At 39.1% G+C, this 20,416-nt stretch overlaps 1 protein-coding gene and 1 pseudogene across 1 annotated transcript; both read right to left on the bottom strand.

The window, feature by feature from the left end:
• Positions 1 to 1,146: 1,146 nt before the first annotated feature.
• On the bottom strand, positions 1,147 to 3,662 carry LOC113014481 (ladderlectin-like; annotated as a pseudogene).
• A 12,009-nt stretch (positions 3,663 to 15,671) lies between these two features.
• On the bottom strand, positions 15,672 to 17,694 carry eslec (eosinophil lineage-specific marker). The gene is made up of 7 exons (XM_026153885.1): positions 17,611 to 17,694; positions 17,456 to 17,533; positions 17,278 to 17,316; positions 16,796 to 16,911; positions 16,572 to 16,706; positions 16,371 to 16,482; positions 15,672 to 16,007 (listed from the first exon to the last, which is right to left on the bottom strand). Exons 2-7 carry the CDS (start codon positions 17,514 to 17,516, stop codon positions 15,925 to 15,927), a joined length of 546 nt encoding a protein of 181 aa, XP_026009670.1. The 5' UTR covers positions 17,517 to 17,533; positions 17,611 to 17,694; the 3' UTR covers positions 15,672 to 15,924.
• Between the last annotated feature and the right edge of the window lie 2,722 nt (positions 17,695 to 20,416).

The following is a 20,416-nucleotide window of genomic DNA, read 5'->3' as shown; positions in this document are numbered from 1 at the left end:
CTCTCTCTGGGGAAACTCCCACAGGGCTTAAATCTGGAACTCGCCACCATTTGACCCTAGAACTGAAGAAGCTTCTCGGATGAGAGGTGAAACGTCTTCAAGCAAGTTAAAGAAGTCCAGACGCTTTTCACACTTCTTAGACAACAAGCTCACACCTAGCATAAAAAGCAGTGCATTACATCAGACCATGGCCACCTCATTTTATATTGTTGTGGTGGCACTTTCTTTTTTAGCTATTTGCTAGAAAAGAATCATATGGCATCATATTATTTCGAAATTGTTAGTTACTTGACCAAAAATACGTGTAATACTTTCTATATGGGCAAAAAAACAACAACTAAGGAAACATAACTAAATAATGTTACTGAACACCATGAATAATAAAGGCCTCTTGATGAAGGCCTAAATAAAATGCACCCCTTCATAAAATATTACATCTTGTCATGGAACTGGGTGTTAACCAGTGTTTTGTGTTTGAGTTCTTTTTCTTGATTATTGGTTATTCACAGTTTTGTGCTCTTTATTATTATTAGTTGTTGTTCTTCTGGCGTCTAGTTTCAGACACTGTCTTCCTTGTGTTCCATGTGTCACATTCTTTCAGTCTGTTTCTCTGTGTCAAGTCTGCATCTTTGTGACTTGTCTCTTGTTTCCTGTTTTATTTTGATAGTCCCAGTCCTACGTGCATTGAGTCTAGTTTTAATAACCCTTGTCTCATTAAGTCTAGATTCTTCCAGCTGTGCTTCCCTCCTGAGTCTCAAACCTCGTTTTCCCTCAGTGTATTTAAGCCCTGTGTTTCTCTCAGTCACTGTTGTGTTGTATCCTCTTCATGCTTTGTGTTTCTGTCGTGCTTGTGTTAGTTTCTGAGTGTTTGGTTTCTATTTTTCCAGTTTGTGGTTTTGTGTTTTGTTTTTTTGTGAGGTTTAATTTTATGAAAATTCTCCCACTAATAAACGCTGCCGCTTTAAGCTTAACCTTCTGTTTCAGAGTCCTGCATTTGGGTTCTCCATCCTGCCTGCCACACAGTACACCATGACACATCTATTCTTTTCAAATTCTTCCTTTACCATCACCTCATCATAAAAACAAAAGATGAAATTTTGGGAGCATTCCTATGAAAATGTGACAAAGACTCAGAGACCAGTTTGATTCAATGCTTAAAGGTTTAATAATGAAGATGATGTTCATTCAGGGAAGTAAAGTGAAAGCTTAAAGCATTCTTTCCATTACACACTCAGTTTGTTCTTATTAAAAGAGACAATCCATCTACAGGTTGCATCATTTTTCAACTCATTCCTTATGTAGCGTTGCGGTGAACTAAAAAGAAGTAAAGATGTAAGAAGAGAAACATTTTAAGCTGGATTTATGAGATTATTTGCTCTAAAGACCGGTGAACCAAGCCTTCATTCCAGAGATCGTCTGACTTTCCTGGCGCAGACAAATGGGTATCTGGCGTCACAGGGTATGTCATTCATACAGAGGTTTCCTGTAAGCACCAAAAATGAACATTAAGTGAAGCCATGCTCACATGGACGTCTATACTGACACAAATATTTAGTTTGCATAATAGCAGGAGCACCTGTCAATATTCATTTTTGACTCTACTTTCACAGCACTATGTAAATTTACTTTAAATTTAAAGACGTGAAATACAGCAATCTATTTTATTCATTATGGTAAAACACAAAGTTTGTCTCTGTTAAAAATAAAATTTAGAATTCATATTATTTTCCTGTAAGTCACTGCTATTTATCACACCAAATGATAAGCATTTTTTGAGAAAATGTGGATACTGTAACAGTTTTTGTTCCCCTCAAAATGAATTCATACACTTTCTTTTAAATTTTACCTGTCCAATTCATATGCAGGCAGTTCTCTCTGCCCCCGACATTGTTAGGCTCTCCGTGACACCAGTTTGCATATGTGAAACGGGTTCCATCGATCCAAAACCAATAACGCTCCTAGAAAACACAAAAAAAACAGAGAATAGTGTCAATAGGCAGGCATATCCTCTAGTCTCAGAACTAATGTCTAATATTGAGTAGTGTACCTCTTGAGCATCTGAGCCTCCAATCCATGTAGGGACATGATTACGAGCACCATTAAGTATGACCCTCTGAATCGCTTGTACTCTCCGAGGTTGCGCACAGACGCCAGATTTGCATTCAGGGACTGACCAGTGTCTCTAATAAGGACAAAAGGTCTAGTTTAAACCAAGTTTGATATGAAAAGTATTAAAGCAGAGAGAAATGCTAAATCGAAATCACTGTTCTTACCTGCGCCTGAGCCCAAGTCAGTTGATTGGGAAAGAAGTGAAAGTATTGGTTTCCATATCTAGTCCAACCCCAGGGGCTCCTAAAACATGGAGATCTCTTCTCAACAAGATGCTCTCCTGAGGACAAGCAAAGACTACTTAGATACTCAAACATCAATTATCTTTGCTATTTACAAAAAAGTAATTGTGTCATGGTCCCTGTGCCTCCCCGGCCAGCCCAGTGTGGCCACAAGTGTTTGTTGTTTTTCTCTCACTCTGTCTCTCCTACCTGTCTGCCTGGGCGGAGCTCTGATTGGGCTCCTGCCCTTGGCCCACGCACCTGCAGCTGATCTCGAGCGGATTGCAGTTCTCTGGCTCTTAAGGCTGGGGCTCTGAGCTGTTCGTCGCTGGAATATTGAGTAACTCTCGTTAGTATTGCCTGGCTTCCTTGCGATTCTACTGTTCCCGTGTTTACCTGGATCAGCCCTTTTGTGACCCCTGGACCCCGTGAGTAGGAGAGTGAGCTGAGCTGCTTGTGTGGAGACTGTTTGGACGAGGAGCAGAGCGAGTGCGAAGAAGTGTGTCTCCCCAGCCAAGTGATCCCCGGGACCCTGGTGTTTCCCCCCCCCCTTCACGTGTATATAGTGCACCAGTGTGATTAATAAAGTGTCGTTGAACTGTGCTACCTCAGTCTGCGCCTGAGTCCGTTCCACTCCCGTGACAAATTGTCTTTCAAACCATGTGTAAATGTGTTTACACACACGCACGCACGCACACACACACACACACACACACACACACACACACACACACACACACACAAAATATATATATATATATATATATATATATATATATATAAAATTATAAATATTTTATTTTCTCACTGGTAAAACATATCATTTGAACACATACATTACATACAAGCATACAAGTGAGGACATAGATGTGCTCTTCAGCATGACAATAATCTGAGAGGAAAATTGTTACCAACCTGGGGGATTTGATTCAGACCCATCCTTACCCACTTCATCTGGAAGCACCCAAAAAAAGTTATAATTTTGATAAATTTTAGTGGTAAATTTCCATTTATAATATTGATATTATAAGTGTTGTTTGTATTATTGATTCCACACATATATACGTTATCTATATTATACTACAATACTCACTGGCAGCAGTGGTCAGAGCGATCATTGCACAAAGAAGTGCAGACACAGTCAGCAGCTTCATGGTGATAATTAGTATCTCTGTGAACAACAAAAGACCCAAAGTTATTAGCACTTCATTAAACAAAGCACAGAAGGAATCTGAGTTTTCAGCCAACCTTTTGTAGAATATCTTGTCTGTTCAGTCAGTAGCTTCAGCCTTCCAAGGTTGGAACAAGGTGCTGAACAGCTCTGAGATCACGGCTTATATTCTGTCTCTTTGTAGTTTCAAAACAGGGAACTAACATTGAAAAAAATGACACGTGTATTATGTGATTCATGCTGGCCAGACTTTTACTGCACTTCTTTCTTTCACAACCAAAACCAAAATTATTGCCAAATGCTGACTACTTCTTCCAGCTGCCCACTTAATTTTACTAGTCAACAACTAGTCAAACACTGGTCAACACTCCATAGTATAAATGGAGAACATTTTATATATTTAAGAAAGTATTTTCAGGAAAGAAAAAAAAAACCCATAAAACAAAGGAGAAGCTGAGTTTATGGACATTAAATAATCAGCGTTATTATGAAGATCTAAAATAATTTCTGACGTTTTGCTCTCACAGTAATCATGATGAGAATGTTTCTTCAGTAGACCAATTCTTGCCAGTTCTTTCCTTAGCATTTCTGGAAAAGACATGCAATAAGAAAAAGATAAAATGAGACCAGTGCCTCAGCTGATAAGAGATGTCTTGTATCTTTGACAGGCATTCACCAGAAAATTTTTATGGAGACAGATCTGTCACAGTACTGGGTCTGTGTGCTGCGTTTTTGATCAGTTATGTTCTTGGATTTGTTGATTTTCATGGTTTTGAGTCACTATATTGTTTTCTGCTTATGTCAAATTCAGAGATGGGCAGTGATGCGTTAAAAGTAATGCATTATTGTAATTTGATTACTTTTTTCAAGTAATCAGTAAAGTAACAGGACTACTTTTTCAAGTAACTTGACCAACACTGGTTATGTTCTTACTTTTCAGTCGTTAGCTTTCTGTAACTTTGCCCTCCCCCGTTCCACGTCTCATGTCTAGTTACTCTTCTCTCTGTGCTCCATGTCTGCTTGGTCTTCAACCCGTTTTCACTCCTACTCATAATATAGCGACGATTTGTAACATCCCTAAAATTCTCATGCTAACGCAAAAGGTACCGTTCCATGTTTTTCTCAGTTCACTCCAATGTGAACCCGCTCGCAGCGATAAGAGACGCTTCGAGCAGAGGCTCCAGCCATCCATTTACTCCAATAATAACCCCGTCATGGCAAAACATGACGCCGTGAAGCACAATCTAACTGGAGAACCGAGGACCCTCTCCCCCGACGTGTTTTTCTCCCTAATGTAAGGCTTTCTTTGTTTTGTTTTGTTTTTTAGCCATCAGAATTGTTGTCTGAAGGCCAAGAAAGATGCCAAGTGGATTTACTTTACCAAGTGGATCATCATGGCCTTGCCATATTGGTCCATTTGATTGACCTTTATTATAATTATGTATTTATTTTATTTTTGTCTTTGAAAGACAGGACAGACATGACTGGGGGTCAGGACAGGGAGAAAGAATGAGAGGGAGAGAAAGAAAAATATTCCCATATATCATTGTTGTTTATTGTATTGCTCTCATGTTCTTCTGCTTGTTTTCTTTTCTTTCTCAACAGGTGATCCAGGTGATTGATATATGTATATATTTTTTTGTCTGCTTATTTAGTTGTTTTTTTGCCCTTTATCCCCATCCCTCTTCTCCACTGTTTTTTCCCCCTCTTCCTTTCTCCTTTTTCTTTTCCTCATTCAAGTCTGTCCCGTATCTAGCAAGTGAAAATAAAAAAATAAATAAAATAAACAACAAAAGGTGAATCAAATAGACCATTACGGCAAGTCTGGGATGGTCAATTTGGTAAAAGCTCCAAAAGCTGATTCTGTTCATCTGGGCGTAGCGTTTTGGGGGAGAAAGGTTTCGTCACTCTTTTATTAGTAGGTGGTCCAGGTCCAGTTTACTTTTCGATTGCCAGTTCTTTCCTTAGCATTTCAGGAAAAGACATTAAATAAGAAATGAAAGATAAAATGAGACCAATGTCTCAGTTGAGAAGAAATGTCTTGCATTTTTGACAGGCATTCCTATCTGTGTCATATCCGAATTTCTTTGTAGAGAAAGATGTGAGGTTAGCACCACACTAAGCATAATTAATGGGCTGGGTCTGTGATTCCAGTAGAGAAAGAGCTGTGCAAAGTGTAAATAAAAATGATGTAAAGTAATAGCTAATTTTGAATTTGATTACATGAACTTATCTCAAGAAGTGGAAACATGGGACGACAAAGGAGTGGACAAGTAATCATTACTGAATGGAAAAAGCTCAAGGAACATTTTGCAACAATAGGTATGAAAAGGCATCTTAGCTATAAAGTTTCTCAGAAGCGGAGAGTTTCACCATTATCTAAAAAAAACTGCATCTAGGAACTGTGGAAACATTTCAGAATAATATATATTTATATAAAATTCTGAAGATGATGAATGTGTCATCAACTAGAGTACTCAATATTGTCAATAGATTCAGAGAATCTTGATAAATCTCTGTGGACAAGGGAGAAAATTAAAACTAGATTCCATGATCTTAAAGACCTCAGGTGGCACTGCATTAAAAACTTGGATGACTCTCTCATGGGAATAATTGCATGGCTCAAGAATACTTCCAGAAAGGATTCTGTGTAATGTTAATTTGCCATGCTAATGACAAATCTCTATCATTAATTGAAGGTTTACTATGCAAAGAAGAAGACATATGTAACCCAAAATGCTTTTTCTTTTTTTATTGGATGAAAAGAGGAGTTTGTTCTACTGAGGAATAACATGCCTCCATGTTTAACATACAGTGGTTTGCAAAAGTATTCGGCCCCCTTGAACTTTTCCACATTTTGTCACATTACAGCCACAAACATGAATCAATTTTATTGGAATTCCATGTGAAAGACCAACACAAAGTGGTGTACACGTGAGAAGTGGAACGAAAATCATACATGATTCCAAACATTTTTTACAAATAAATAACTGAAAAGTGGGGTGTGCGTAATTATTCAGCCCCCTGAGTCAATACTTTGTAGAACCACCTTTTGCTGCAATTCCAGCTGCCAGTCTTTTAGGGTTCGTCTCTACCAGCTTTGCACATCTAGACTGAAATTCTTGATAATTCTTCTTTGCAAAACAGCTCCAGCTCAGTCAGATTAGATGGACAGCGTTTGTGAACAGCAGTTTTCAGATCTTGCCACAGATTCTCGATTGGATTTACATCTGGACTTTGACTGGGCCATTCTAACACATGGATATGTTTTGTTTTAAACCACTCCATTGTTGCCCTGGCTTTATGTTTAGGGTCGTGTCCTGCTGGAAGGTGAACCTCCGCCCGAGTCTCAAGTCTTTTGCAGACTCCAAGAGGTTTTCTTCCAAGATTGCCCTGTATTTGGCTCCATCCATCTTCCCATCAACTCTGACCAGCTTCCCTGTCCCTGCTGAAGAGAAGCACCCCCAGAGCATGATGCTGCCACCACCATACTTGACAGTGGGGATGGTGTGTTCAGAGTGATGTGCAGTGTTAGTTTTCCGCCACACAAAGCATTTTGCATTTTGGCCAAAAAGTTCCATTTTGGTCTCATCTGACCAGAGCACCTTCTTCCACATGTTTGCTGGGTCCCCCACATGGCTTGTGGCAAACTGCAAACGGGTCTTCTTGGTTTTCTGTTAACAATGGCTTTCTTCTTGCCACTCTTCCATAAAGGCCAACTTTGTGTAGTGCACGACTAATAGTTGTCCTATGGACAGATTCCCCCACCTGAGCTGTAGATCTCTGCAACTCGTCCAGAGTCACCATGGGCCTCTTGGCTGCATTTCTGATCAGCGCTCTCCTTGTTCGGCCTGTGAGTTTAGGTGGACGGCCTTGTCTTGGTAGGTTTACAGTTGTGCCATACTCCTTCCATTTCTGAATGATCGCTTGAACAGTGCTCCGTGGGATGTTCAAGGCTTGGGAAATCTTTTTGTAGCCTAAGCCTAATTTTCCAATAACTTTATCCCTGACCTGTCTGGTGTGTTCTTTGGACTTCATGGTGTTGTTGCTCCCAATATTCTCTTAAACAACCTCTGAGGCCGTCACAGAGCAGCTGTATTTGTATTGACATTAGATTACACACAGGTGCACTCTATTTAGTCATTAGCACTCATCAGGCATGTCTATGGGCAACTGACTGCACTCAGACCAAAGGGGGCTGAATAATTACGCACACCCCACTTTGCAGTTATTTATTTGTAAAACATTTTGGAATCATGTATGATTTTCGTTCCACTTCTCACATGTACACCACTTTGTGTTGGTCTTTCATGTGGAATTCCAATAAAATTGATTCATGTTTGTGGCTGTAATGTGACAAAATGTGAAAAAGTTCAAGGGGGCCGAATACTTTTGCAAGCCCCTGTATGTCTTGTTTCCGAGTCACATATAAGATACTTTGTGTCTTAAAGTTTTGCAGATTTAAATGAGTAGCTTTTGAGCCTGAAACAGACTTTAAAGCCTTATTCAAAACACTCCTTTAATTACAACAAAATGGTTTCGGGAACACTGCCAAGGCTTAGGAACCTGCTTGAGATTATCTGATGGCTCGGTCTTAGCCAAAGGAGCCTGAACAAGCATCTTGGGTCTATTTGCACAGTTTTTTACCCACCAGACAAAGGAAGGAACTGAACCAAACGGTAGAAACCAGCGGGGGGAAAAACTAAGAATAAAGATGTCCTATTGATACTGACTGGCTTGCAGGACTCACTGGTAGGAAGCTGAAAGGTAAACAGGCTGTTGCTAAGCAAGGTCATGGAGCAAGACACGGAATGGATGAGCCTTCAATTCCACTTCCTCTATAACAATGACTTGATCATTTTCTAGGTCGGGTATGGGGTTTTAGCCTCTGTTCTTTAGCACTTTATAATGCATTTGAATATTCAAGCTACGTATAGGATTGAGGGAAGTTTTCATGTTGAGAAACACCACAACTAGAAATCCATTTATCTAAAAGAAACTATCTAAACCTACCTGGTCATATATTGAAATGTAATTGCCCCTCTCATTAAATCGTGAAAATATTGGAATAATTTTTTGGAATGTTTCACTTTCCTTAGTTAAAGGCAGTGTTCATGATTTGTCAATAAGAAGGAGACTAGGCAAAATGGCATCCATTGAAGGGTTTCAAGGCAAAAAACGATAAAATATAAAAACTTAAAATAAGTCACAGTTTCACCATGTCTTCTTTAAGGATTTAGGTTTTGAAAGCAAGAAAGGGAAATAACAGGAAATAATATCAGTAAGGATCTTGGGCCCTTTGTACAGCTTTCAAATAATTATTATCAAATGACTGTCATTCTACCCCTGCCATGGTATATTATTCTGTTTTCAATTTTTTCTTTAACTAGTTTTACACATGGCAATTATATTATAACAAGTCAGTAGTTAATTGGGCATGAGTTAGAGGTAAGACCAAGTGTGATTCAACAGATCCCTTTGTTAAAAAAAACCAAAAAAAAAAAACCTTCAGGGAACCTTGAACAGCCCCAACCTGGGGGCAGGCCTCCAAGACTGATTCATTTGAGATCAAAGGGTCCCAAATCCGCCAGGGAGGTCTGTTATCCCATAGGAAATAGTGCTTTGTGAAATAAGTCGGGGCCAAATCTGGAGGCCCGGGCAGTACAATAATGGGCTATAAAAACTGGCTTTAGGCAAATCAAAAATCATCTTCCTGGTGGGAAAGGAGTTGAAAAAGCTGGTGGACATCAGAGGTGAAGGAAAATGTGGCTCACTTGTGGAATATTTTAGGTACCTGACATGTACAGACAAGCAAAGTGGGCCTTGGCTTTGTGTGCCCAAACGAGAAACACAGAATGGGTCTGCATTTGTTTCTGCTTCCTCTATGAAATATGATGAAATATGTCAAAAGTTGCCAATTCATGTTGGCCTCAACCTCAGTTATTCGACACTTGATCATGACAGTATATCACTTTTACTTTTGGGAACTTTTATTTTCGACAGTTAAAATAATGAGATAGCTATAAAGCCCCAAGTCTTGTGAAATAATGTCTGAAGTGAAAATAATTTCAGAAGCTTTGAAAGATGTTTTTTCTTTAGAATGTTAGCAAGGCTGTTGGCTAATTGATGATAGCATGATAATGAGTTTATCTGTCAGTCACAGACTTTAGATATGCTTTTCTTTGCTGTTTATATTTATATGTTAATTCTCACATACTGGTGAGAAAACACCAGTATATGAGGATTTTTTTTAGTCTTCTTAAAGTAACCCAATATACAAAAACCAACAATGTCAGGTTCAGGGTAAGTACGTGACCCAAATGCAGGACTTCACAAAAGAGACTGTTTATTCACAGTGGAGATGGTGAACAATAACGTGACAGTTTCCAAAAATATGGCTTCCATTGTGGAGCTCCTGACTCCCACACAGTGCTCATGGTCTGTAGTGTGAATGGTGAAAACTCCAACACTTGATATATACAATAGCTCCACTCCTGTGACACACTCCCTTCCAGGCTCTTGAAAAGACAAGATCAAGCAAAGATAGTTTCATCTCAGAGTCAGGGCTGTACTGACTAGTTAGCTCAGCCACACTGTTAAGTAGTGGGCCACTGATGGGGATGATCAGCGGCAGCCGGTGAGACTTGATGCAGGACAGTTATGGCTGGCTTCAGGATGGGAAATCCTTCCAGCCTCATGATCAGAGATGATTAGAGACAGTAACGTGTATCTGATTACTTTTTTCAAGTGACGAGTAAAGTAAGGAATTACTATTGCAAAAAAGGTCATTAGATTACTGTTACTTTCCCGTAAGCATGCTTCGTTACTGCGTTATTAACCAGTGATTTTTTTTTGTGAGAGTGTCTCATGACAATGACGTAAGCGTGTGCAACGTTCGTGGTTAACAGCTGTGTGCAGATCAACAATGGATAATATAACGAGTGCGGGACAGAGTATGACTGTGCAGCATTTAAAGCGTGGAGGTACTGACCTTACTTTAAATTTTGATTCAGTAAAAAGAGACAGAAACATTGGCGCCCGTGGGGTGTGTGGGAAGAAAACTTCTTTTTATAGCGAAAAAAACTCCTAAACTTCCAAGGAAGCACCGAGTATGCTGCCACAGGAATTTGAAATTCACAGAGAAACTGCCGGATCCTTCCGCTGACATGACCACTGTGGCACACCTGCACCAGGGCAAACCTCCACCCGCCCCACTCCTGCTAAACAGGTGAAGTTTTCTCTGGTCCCCTCCCCAATCAGACCAGGAGTGACATGTTTAGCCGCATGTTCTCCTTAAATTGCTGGCTGTCTGAGTGGTGTCCCAGAAATGATGTGGGCTTCATAGATAATTGGCAAACTTTCTGGAGGAAACCTGGTCTTGTTAGGAGAGACGGCATCCATCCCACTTTGGATGGAGCAGCTCTCATTTCTAGAAATATGGACAGATTTATTAAACCCCCCAAAATATGACTATCCAGAGTTGGGACCAGGAAGCAGAGTTGCAGTCTTACACACCTCTCTGCAGCTTCTCTCCTCCTGCTACCCCCCCAAAAACCCATCTCCATAGAGACTGTGTCAGCTTCCAAAAAGACAAAAAACAAACTAAAAACCATCAACAAACAACTTAAACATAAACAATTACAAAGAAAGAACAATACAGTATCCACATCTGAACCAAAGAGTAAAACAGTGAAATGTGGATTATTAAATATTAGGTCTCTCTCCTCCAAGTCTCTGTTAGTACATGACTTAATAATTGATCAACAAATTGATTTACTCTGCCTTACAGAAACCTGGTTGCAGCAGGATGATTATGTTAGTTTAAATGAATCAACACCCCCGAGTCATTCTAACTACCAGAAATCTCGAAGCACAGGCCGAGGGGGCGGTGTGGCAGCAATTTTTCACACCAGCCTATTAATTAATGAAAGACCAAGACAGACTTTTAATTCATTTGAAAGCCTGATGCTTAGCCTCGTCCACCCCAGCTATGAAACTCAGAAACCAGTCTTACTTGTTATCATCTATCGTCCACCTGGGCCTTACACAGAGTTTCTGTCTGATTTCTCAGACTTTATATCACATTTAGTTCTGAGCTCAGATAAAATAATTATTGTGGGTGATTTTAACATCCATGTAGATGTTAAAAATGACAGCCTCAACATGGCATTTAATCTGTTATTAGACTCAATTGGTTTCTCTCAAAATGTAAAAGAACCCACCCACCACTTTAATCACACTCTAGATCTTGTGTTAACATATGGCATAGAAACTGAACATTTAACAGTGTTTCCTGAAAACCCTCTCCTGTCTGATCATTTCCTGATAACATTTACATTTACAATAATTGATTACACAGCAGTGGAGAGTAGACTTTATCAAAGTAGATGTCTTTCTGAAAGTGCTGTAACTAAGTTTAAGAATATAATCCACCCACTGTTATCATCTTCAATGCCCTGTACCAACACAGAGCAGAGCAGCTATCTGAACGCTACCCCAACAGAGGTCGATTATCTTGTTAATAATTTCACCTCCTCACTACGTCCGACTCTGGATACTGTAGCTCCTGTGAAAACTAAGGCCTCAAATCAGAAGTACCTGACTCCGTGGTATAATTCTGAAACACGTACCCTAAAGCAGATGACTCGTAATCTGGAGAGGAAATGGCGTGTCACAAATCTAGAGGATCATCATTTAGCCTGGAGAAATAGTTTGCTGCTTTATAAGAAAGCCCTCCGCAAAGCCAGAACATCTTACTATTCGTCACTGATTGAAGTAAATAAGAACAACCCCAGGTTTCTCTTCAGCACTGTAGCCAGGCTGACAAAAAGTCAGAGCTCTGTTGAGCCAACCATCCCTTTAACGTTAACTAGTAACGACTTCATGAACTTCTTCACAAATAAAATTTTTATCATTAGAGAAAAAATTACCAATAATCATCCCACAGATGTAATATTATCTACAGTTACTCTTAGTACCATTGATATTAAGTTAGACTCTTTTTCTCCAATTGATCTTTCTGAGTTAACTTCAATAATTACTTCCTCCAAACCATCAACGTGTCTTTTAGACCCCATTCCTACAAAACTGCTCAAAGAAGTCCTGCCATTAATTAATTCTTCGATCTTAAATATGATCAACCTATCTCTAATGATCGGCTATGTACCACAGGCCTTCAAGCTGGCTGTAGTTAAACCTTTACTCAAAAAGCCATCTCTAGACCCAGCAGTCTTAGCTAATTATAGGCCAATCTCCAACCTTCCTTTCATATCAAAAATCCTTGAAAGAGTAGTTGTCAAACAGCTAACAGATCATCTGCAGAGGAATGGTTTATTTGAAGAGTTTCAGTCAGGTTTCAGAGCTCAGCACAGCACAGAAACAGCTTTAGTGAAGGTTACAAATGATCTTCTTATGGCCTCTGACTGTGGACTCATCTCTGTGCTTGTCCTGCTAGACCTTAGTGCAGCATTCGATACTGTCGACCATAATATCCTATTAGAGCGATTAGAACATGCAGTAGGTATTACAGGTACTGCGCTGCAGTGGTTTGTATCATATCTATCTAATAGACTCCAGTTTGTGCATGTAAATGGAGAGTCCTCTTCACACACTGAGGTTAATTAGTTCCACAGGGTTCAGTGCTAGGACCAATTCTGTTTACATTATACATGCTTCCCTTAGGCAGTATCATTAGAAGACATAGCATACATTTTCACTGCTATGCTGATGACACCCAGCTCTATCTGTCCATGAAGCCAGATGACACACACCAATTAGTTAAACTGCAGGAATGTCTTAAAGACATAAAGACCTGGATGGCCGCTAACTTTCTGCTTCTTAATTCAGATAAAACTGAGGTTATTGTACTCGGCCCTGAAAATCTTAGAAATATGGTATCTAACCAGTTTCTTACTCTGGATGGCATTACCTTGGCCTCCAGTAACGCGGTGAGGAACCTTGGAGTCATTTTTGACCAGGACATGTCCTTCAACGCACATATTAAACAAATATGTAAGACTGCTTTCTTCCATTTGCGCAACATCTCTAAAATTAGAAATATCCTGTCTCAGAGTGACGCTGAAAAACTAGTTCATGCATTTATTACTTCCAGGCTGGACTACTGTAATTCATTATTATCAGGATGTCCAAAAAACTCGCTGAAAAGCCTTCAACTAATCCAAAATGCTGCAGCAAGAGTCCTGACAGGGACTAGAAAGAGAGAGCAGATTTCTCCTGTTTTGGCTTCCCTTCATTGGCTTCCTGTTAAATCCAGAATTGAATTCAAAATCCTGCTCCTCACATACAAGGTCTTAAATAATCAGGCCCCATCTTATCTTAATGACCTTGTAGTACCATATCACCCTATTAGAGCACTTCGCTCTCGCTCTGCAGGCCTACTTGTTGTTCCTAGAGTATTTAAAAGTAGAATGGGAGGGAGAGCCTTCAGTTTTCAGGCCCCTCTTCTGTGGAACCAGCTTCCAGTTTGGATTCGGGAGACAGACACTATCTCTACTTTTAAGATTAGGCTTAAAACTTTCCTTTTTGCTAAAGCATATAGTTAGGGCTGGACCAGGTGACCCTGAATCCTCCCTTAGTTATGCTGCAATAGATGTAGGCTGCCGGGGGATTCCCATGATGCATTGAGTTTTTCCTTTCCAGTCACCTTTCTCACTCACTATGTATTAACAGACCTCTCTGCATTGAATCATATCTGTTATTAACCTCTGTCTCTCTTCCACAGCATGTCTTTATCCTGTCTTCCTTCTCTCACCCCAACCGGTCGCAGCAGATGGCCCCGCCCCTCCCTGAGCCTGGTTCTGCTGGAGGTTTCTTCCTGTTAAAAGGGAGTTTTTCCTTCCCACTGTCGCCAAAGTGCTTGCTCATAGGGGGTCATATGATTGTTGTGTTTTTCTCTGTATCTATGAAGCGCCTTGAGGCGACTTTTGTTGTGATTTGGCGCTATATAAATAAAATTGAATTGAATTGAATTGAAAATAGATTTATGAGCAACAGGACTTAGTGCCGCTGAGTCTTTGATTTTATTTATTTTCTGGACTCTGGAGGTTTACCCAGTGACAGGTGTGCCGCAGGTGTGCCATTTTACCACTGACATGCTAAAATCTAAAGAGCAGATCAGACAGAGACTTAAAATGCTTCCAGATGAGAATATCTTCAAAAGGTGTTTGAATTCAATGAGTAGGCTGATCTAGCGCAGCATAAAAAGTCTAAGACTTGTACATGGAAGAAATGGAGAAGAAGGCTTTGTTATCTACCCTGGAATACCACCAAGCCATTGGTTCAGGTATGTGGATGACACCTGGATGAAAATCAAATCTTAGGACGTACCACAATTCACGGATCACATTAACTTGGTTGACCAACACAGCAAGTTCACCAGGGAGGTTATGAAAAGTGGCAGGTTAGCCTTCTTAGACTGTGAGATTTCCATCAGTAATGGGGGACATTTAGAAGTTGATGTGTACCGTAAACCTACGCATACAGATCAGTATTTAAGGTTTGACTCTCATCATCAACTGGAGAATAAACTGGGTGTCATCAGGACGCTACAACACAGAGCGAACACCATCCCCACAGACACAGCGGCCAGGGAAGCAGAAGAACATCACATCAGGAAAGTCTCGAGTATATGTGGTTATCCCAGCTGGACATTTGTCAAAGCTAGGAAGGCGCCAAAAGAAAGCTCCAGCCGATCCAGGAGAGAAGGACCACCGCTGCCTAAGGAAAAACCCTTAATGATCCCATATGTGTCAGGAGTATCGGAGCAGTTAAGAATCCTTTTCTCTAAACACAATGTCGCTTATGACTTTTAAACCCCAAAACACACTGTGCCAAAAATTGATCCAATGAAACAGGTCCCCTAATGTAAACAGAGTAATATAGTGTACACTGTTAGGTGCCAGGAGGATTGCCATGATTTTTATACATCAGGGAAACAAAATAACCTCTAGATAAGCAGATGGCACAATACAGAAGAGCTAACTTGTCAGGCCAGGACTCCGTAAAGAAAATATTTAATTTCTACATCATGTGAGCACAGAAATTTGAATTTGCATCAGGTATTTGGAAAATGGTGGATTTATGCCTGGATGTGTATGAATCTTTTGAAGTATTCCCATGAAAATGTGACAAAGACTCAGAGACCAGTTTGATTCAATGCTTAAAGGTTTAATAATGAAGATGATGTTCATTCAGGGAAGTAAAGTGAAAGCTTAAAGCATTCTTTCCATTACACACTCAGTTTGTTCTTATTAAAAGAGACAATCCATCTACAGGTTGCATCATTTTTCAACTCATTCCTTATGTAGCGTTGCGGTGAACTAAAAGAAGTAAAGATGTAAGAAGACAAACATTTTAAGCTGGATTTATGAGATTATTTGCTCTAAAGACCGGTGAACCAAGCCTTCATTCCAGAGATCGTCTGACTTTCCTGGCGCAGACAAATGGGTATCTGGCGTCACAGGGTATGTCATTCATACAGAGGTTTCCTGTAAGCACCAAAAATGAACATTAAGTGAAGCCATGCTCACATGGACGTCTATACTGACACAAATATTTAGTTTGCATAATAGCAGGAGCACCTGTCAATATTCATTTTTGACTCTACTTTCACAGCACTATGTAAATTTACTTTAAATTTAAAGACGTGAAATACAGCAATCTATTTTATTCATTATGGTAAAACACAAAGTTTGTCTCTGTTAAAAATAAAATTTAGAATTCATATTATTTTCCTGTAAGTCACTGCTATTTATCACACCAAATGATAAGCATTTTTTGAGAAAATGTGGATACTGTAACAGTTTTTGTTCCCCTCAAAATGAATTCATACACTTTCTTTTAAATTTTACCTGTCCAATTCATATGCAGGCAGTTCTCTCTGCCCCCGACATTGTTAGGCTCTCCGTGACACCAGTTTGCATATGTGAAACGGGTTCCATCGATCCAAAACCAATAACGCTCCTAGAAAACACAAAAAAAACAGAGAATAGTGTCAATAGGCAGGCATATCCTCTAGTCTCAGAACTAATGTCTAATATTGAGTAGTGTACCTCTTGAGCATCTGAGCCTCCAATCCATGTAGGGACATGATTACGAGCACCATTAAGTATGACCCTCTGAATCGCTTGGTACTCTCCGAGGTTGCGCACAGACGCCAGATTTGCATTCAGGGACTGACAGTGTCTCTATAGGACAAAAGGTCTAGTTTAAACCAAGTTTGATATGAAAAGTATTAAAGCAGAGAGAAATGCTAAATCGAAATCACTGTTCTTACCTGCGCCTGAGCCCAAGTCAGTTGATTGGGAAAGAAGTGAAAGTATTGGTTTCCATATCTAGTCCAACCCCAGGGGCTCCTAAAACATGGAGATCTCTTCTCAACAAGATGCTCTCCTGAGGACAAGCAAAGACTACTTAGATACTCAAACATCAATTATCTTTGCTATTTACAAAAAAGTAATTGTCTTTCAAACCATGTATATGCTCAAACCTTTATACCCCTGCAAACACACACACACACACACACACACACACACACACACACACACACACACACACACACACACACACACACACACATATATATATATATATATATATATATATATATATATATATATATAAATAAATTATAAATATTTTATTTTCTCACTGGTAAAACATATCATTTGAACACATACATTACATACAAGCATACAAGTGAGGACATAGATGTGCTCTTCAGCATGACAATAATCTGAGAGGAAAATTGTTACCAACCTGGGGGATTTGATTCAGACCCATCCTTACCCACTTCATCTGGAAGAACCCAAAAAAAGTTATAATTTTGATAAATTTTAGTGGTAAATTTCCATTTATAATATTGATATTATAAATGTTGTTTGTATTATTGATTCCACACATATATACGTTATCTATATTATACTACAATACTCACTGGCAGCAGTGGTCAGAGCGATCATTGCACAAAGAAGTGCAGACACAGTCAGCAGCTTCATGGTGATAATTAGTATCTCTGTGAACAACAAAAGACCCAAAGTTATTAGCACTTCATTAAACAAAGCACAGAAGGAATCTGAGTTTTCAGCCAACCTTTTGTAGAATATCTTGTCTGTTCAGTCAGTAGCTTCAGCCTTCCAAGGTTGGAACAAGGTGCTGAACAGCTCTGAGATCACGGCTTATATTCTGTCTCTTTGTAGTTTCAAAACAGGGAACTAACATTGAAAAAAATGACACGTGTATTATGTGATTCATGCTGGCCAGACTTTTACTGCACTTCTTTCTTTCACAACCAAAACCAAAATTATTGCCAAATGCTGACTACTTCTTCCAGCTGCCCACTTAATTTTACTAGTCAACAACTAGTCAAACACTGGTCAACACTCCATAGTATAAATGGAGAACATTTTATATATTTAAGAAAGTATTTTCAGGAAAGAAAAAAAAAACCCATAAAACAAAGGAGAAGCTGAGTTTATGGACATTAAATAATCAGCGTTATTATGAAGATCTAAAATAATTTCTGACGTTTTGCTCTCACAGTAATCATGATGAGAATGTTTCTTCAGTAGACCAATTCTTGCCAGTTCTTTCCTTAGCATTTCTGGAAAAGACATGCAATAAGAAAAAGATAAAATGAGACCAGTGCCTCAGCTGATAAGAGATGTCTTGTATCTTTGACAGGCATTCACCAGAAAATTTTTATGGAGACAGATCTGTCACAGTACTGGGTCTGTGTGCTGCGTTTTTGATCAGTTATGTTCTTGGATTTGTTGATTTTCATGGTTTTGAGTCACTATATTGTTTTCTGCTTATGTCAAATTCAGAGATGGGCAGTGATGCGTTAAAAGTAATGCATTATTGTAATTTGATTACTTTTTTCAAGTAATCAGTAAAGTAACAGGACTACTTTTTCAAGTAACTTGACCAACACTGGTTATGTTCTTACTTTTCAGTCGTTAGCTTTCTGTAACTTTGCCCTCCCCCGTTCCACGTCTCACGTCTAGTTACTCTTCTCTCTGTGCTCCATGTCTGCTTGGTCTTCAACCCGTTTTCACTCCCTACTCATAATATAGCGACGATTTGTAACATCCCTAAAATTCTCATGCTAACGCAAAAGGTACCGTTCCATGTTTTTCTCAGTTCACTCCAATGTGAACCCGCTCGCAGCGATAAGAGACGCTTCGAGCAGAGGCTCCAGCCATCCATTTACTCCAATAATAACCCCGTCATGGCAAAACATGACGCCGTGAAGCACAATCTAACTGGAGAACCGAGGACCCTCTCCCCCGACGTGTTTTTCTCCCTAATGTAAGGCTTTCTTTGTTTTGTTTTGTTTTTTAGCCATCAGAATTGTTGTCTGAAGGCCAAGAAAGATGCCAAGTGGATTTACTTTACCAAGTGGATCATCATGGCCTTGCCATATTGGTCCATTTGATTGACCTTTATTATAATTATGTATTTATTTTATTTTTGTTTTTGAAAGACAGGACAGACATGACTGGGGGTCAGGACAGGGAGAAAGAATGAGAGGGAGAGAAAGAAAAATATTCCCATATATCATTGTTGTTTATTGTATTGCTCTCATGTTCTTCTGCTTGTTTTCTTTTCTTTCTCAACAGGTGATCCAGGTGATTGATATATGTATATTTTTTTTGTCTGCTTATTTAGTTGTTTTTTTGCCCTTTATCCCCATCCCTCTTCTCCACTGTTTTTTCCCCCTCTTCCTTTCTCCTTTTTCTTTTCCTCATTCAAGTCTGTCCCGTATCTAGCAAGTGAAAATAAAAAAATAAATAAAATAAACAATAAAAGGTGAATCAAATAGACCATTACGGCAAGTCTGGGATGGTCAATTTGGTAAAGTAAATCCATTGGGTATCTTTCTTCGCCTTTACAATAATTCTGATGGCAAAAGAACCAAACGGGACAGGCAGAAAAAAAAAAGAAAAAGAAAAAAGGAATGAGACAGAAGTGCTATCCCAGCCGTCCAAGATCTGAAATGCATTTCAAGAAGTCCCCACAGTGAGCATTAGGGAACTCAGTACTATAAGAAAGGTCTTTTTCATATTTCTATAACAGTTAGTGTTCAATTAACTGTCATTTTTAAGTGCAAAATCCAAAATACTTATTTTTTGTTGTTTGTTTGAGGTTCGCAAATGTAAATAGAATTTGGTGCTTTTCTTTAGCATACATGAAAGTGGTTTGGGGGTTCTGATCTGAAGGCCCATGAAACGAAAGGTATCAAAGACTTCTAAAAATACACAATAAACCAGCAGTTTCACCCCCTCAGAAAGAGAGGGTGAAACTGGAGTAATGTGTTCTCGGTGCTTTAATAATGATCATCAGACATTCACAAGCATTTGTTCCCACAGTCGAATTGATTAGTTAGGGAGAAATTCAACAGTCTTGTGAAACAATGTCTAAACTGTGGTTTCAAAGAATGTGTCAAAAGCTGCCGCTTCTTTTGAAATTAAACCAAGGCTGTTGGCTAACTGATGATCACCATGATAATGACTTTATCTGCCAGTCACAGACTTAGACCTGTCCTTTTAGTTATTGCTAAACTTTTTATGGTAAGGAAAACATTAGAGAAAACAAAACTGACTCACCTAGCATTAGACATCGTTTTCTGATTGAAAAATCTTCCTGCAATTTTGTCCTCAAGATTACTTAAATGTCTAGAAGCCTATTGTTGAATTTATGAACAGAGACCCAGCTGATTTTTTTACCTGATTTTTCTTTAAATTAAATTTACGTATTTAGTAGTTTAATCCTTATTTTATTTTTTTTATGTCTTTATTGTCCTTGTTGCAGGTACAACGGAATTAAAAGTGGTGTCCGATCAGTGCATCGACCATAGAAATATGAAAATATAAATAAAAACAATAAAATTTAATAA

This window comes from Astatotilapia calliptera, chromosome 3, assembly GCF_900246225.1.
Source record: "Astatotilapia calliptera chromosome 3, fAstCal1.2, whole genome shotgun sequence".
Lineage (NCBI taxonomy): Eukaryota > Metazoa > Chordata > Actinopteri > Cichliformes > Cichlidae > Astatotilapia > Astatotilapia calliptera.
This window is presented reverse-complemented; position numbering and strand designations above follow the sequence as displayed.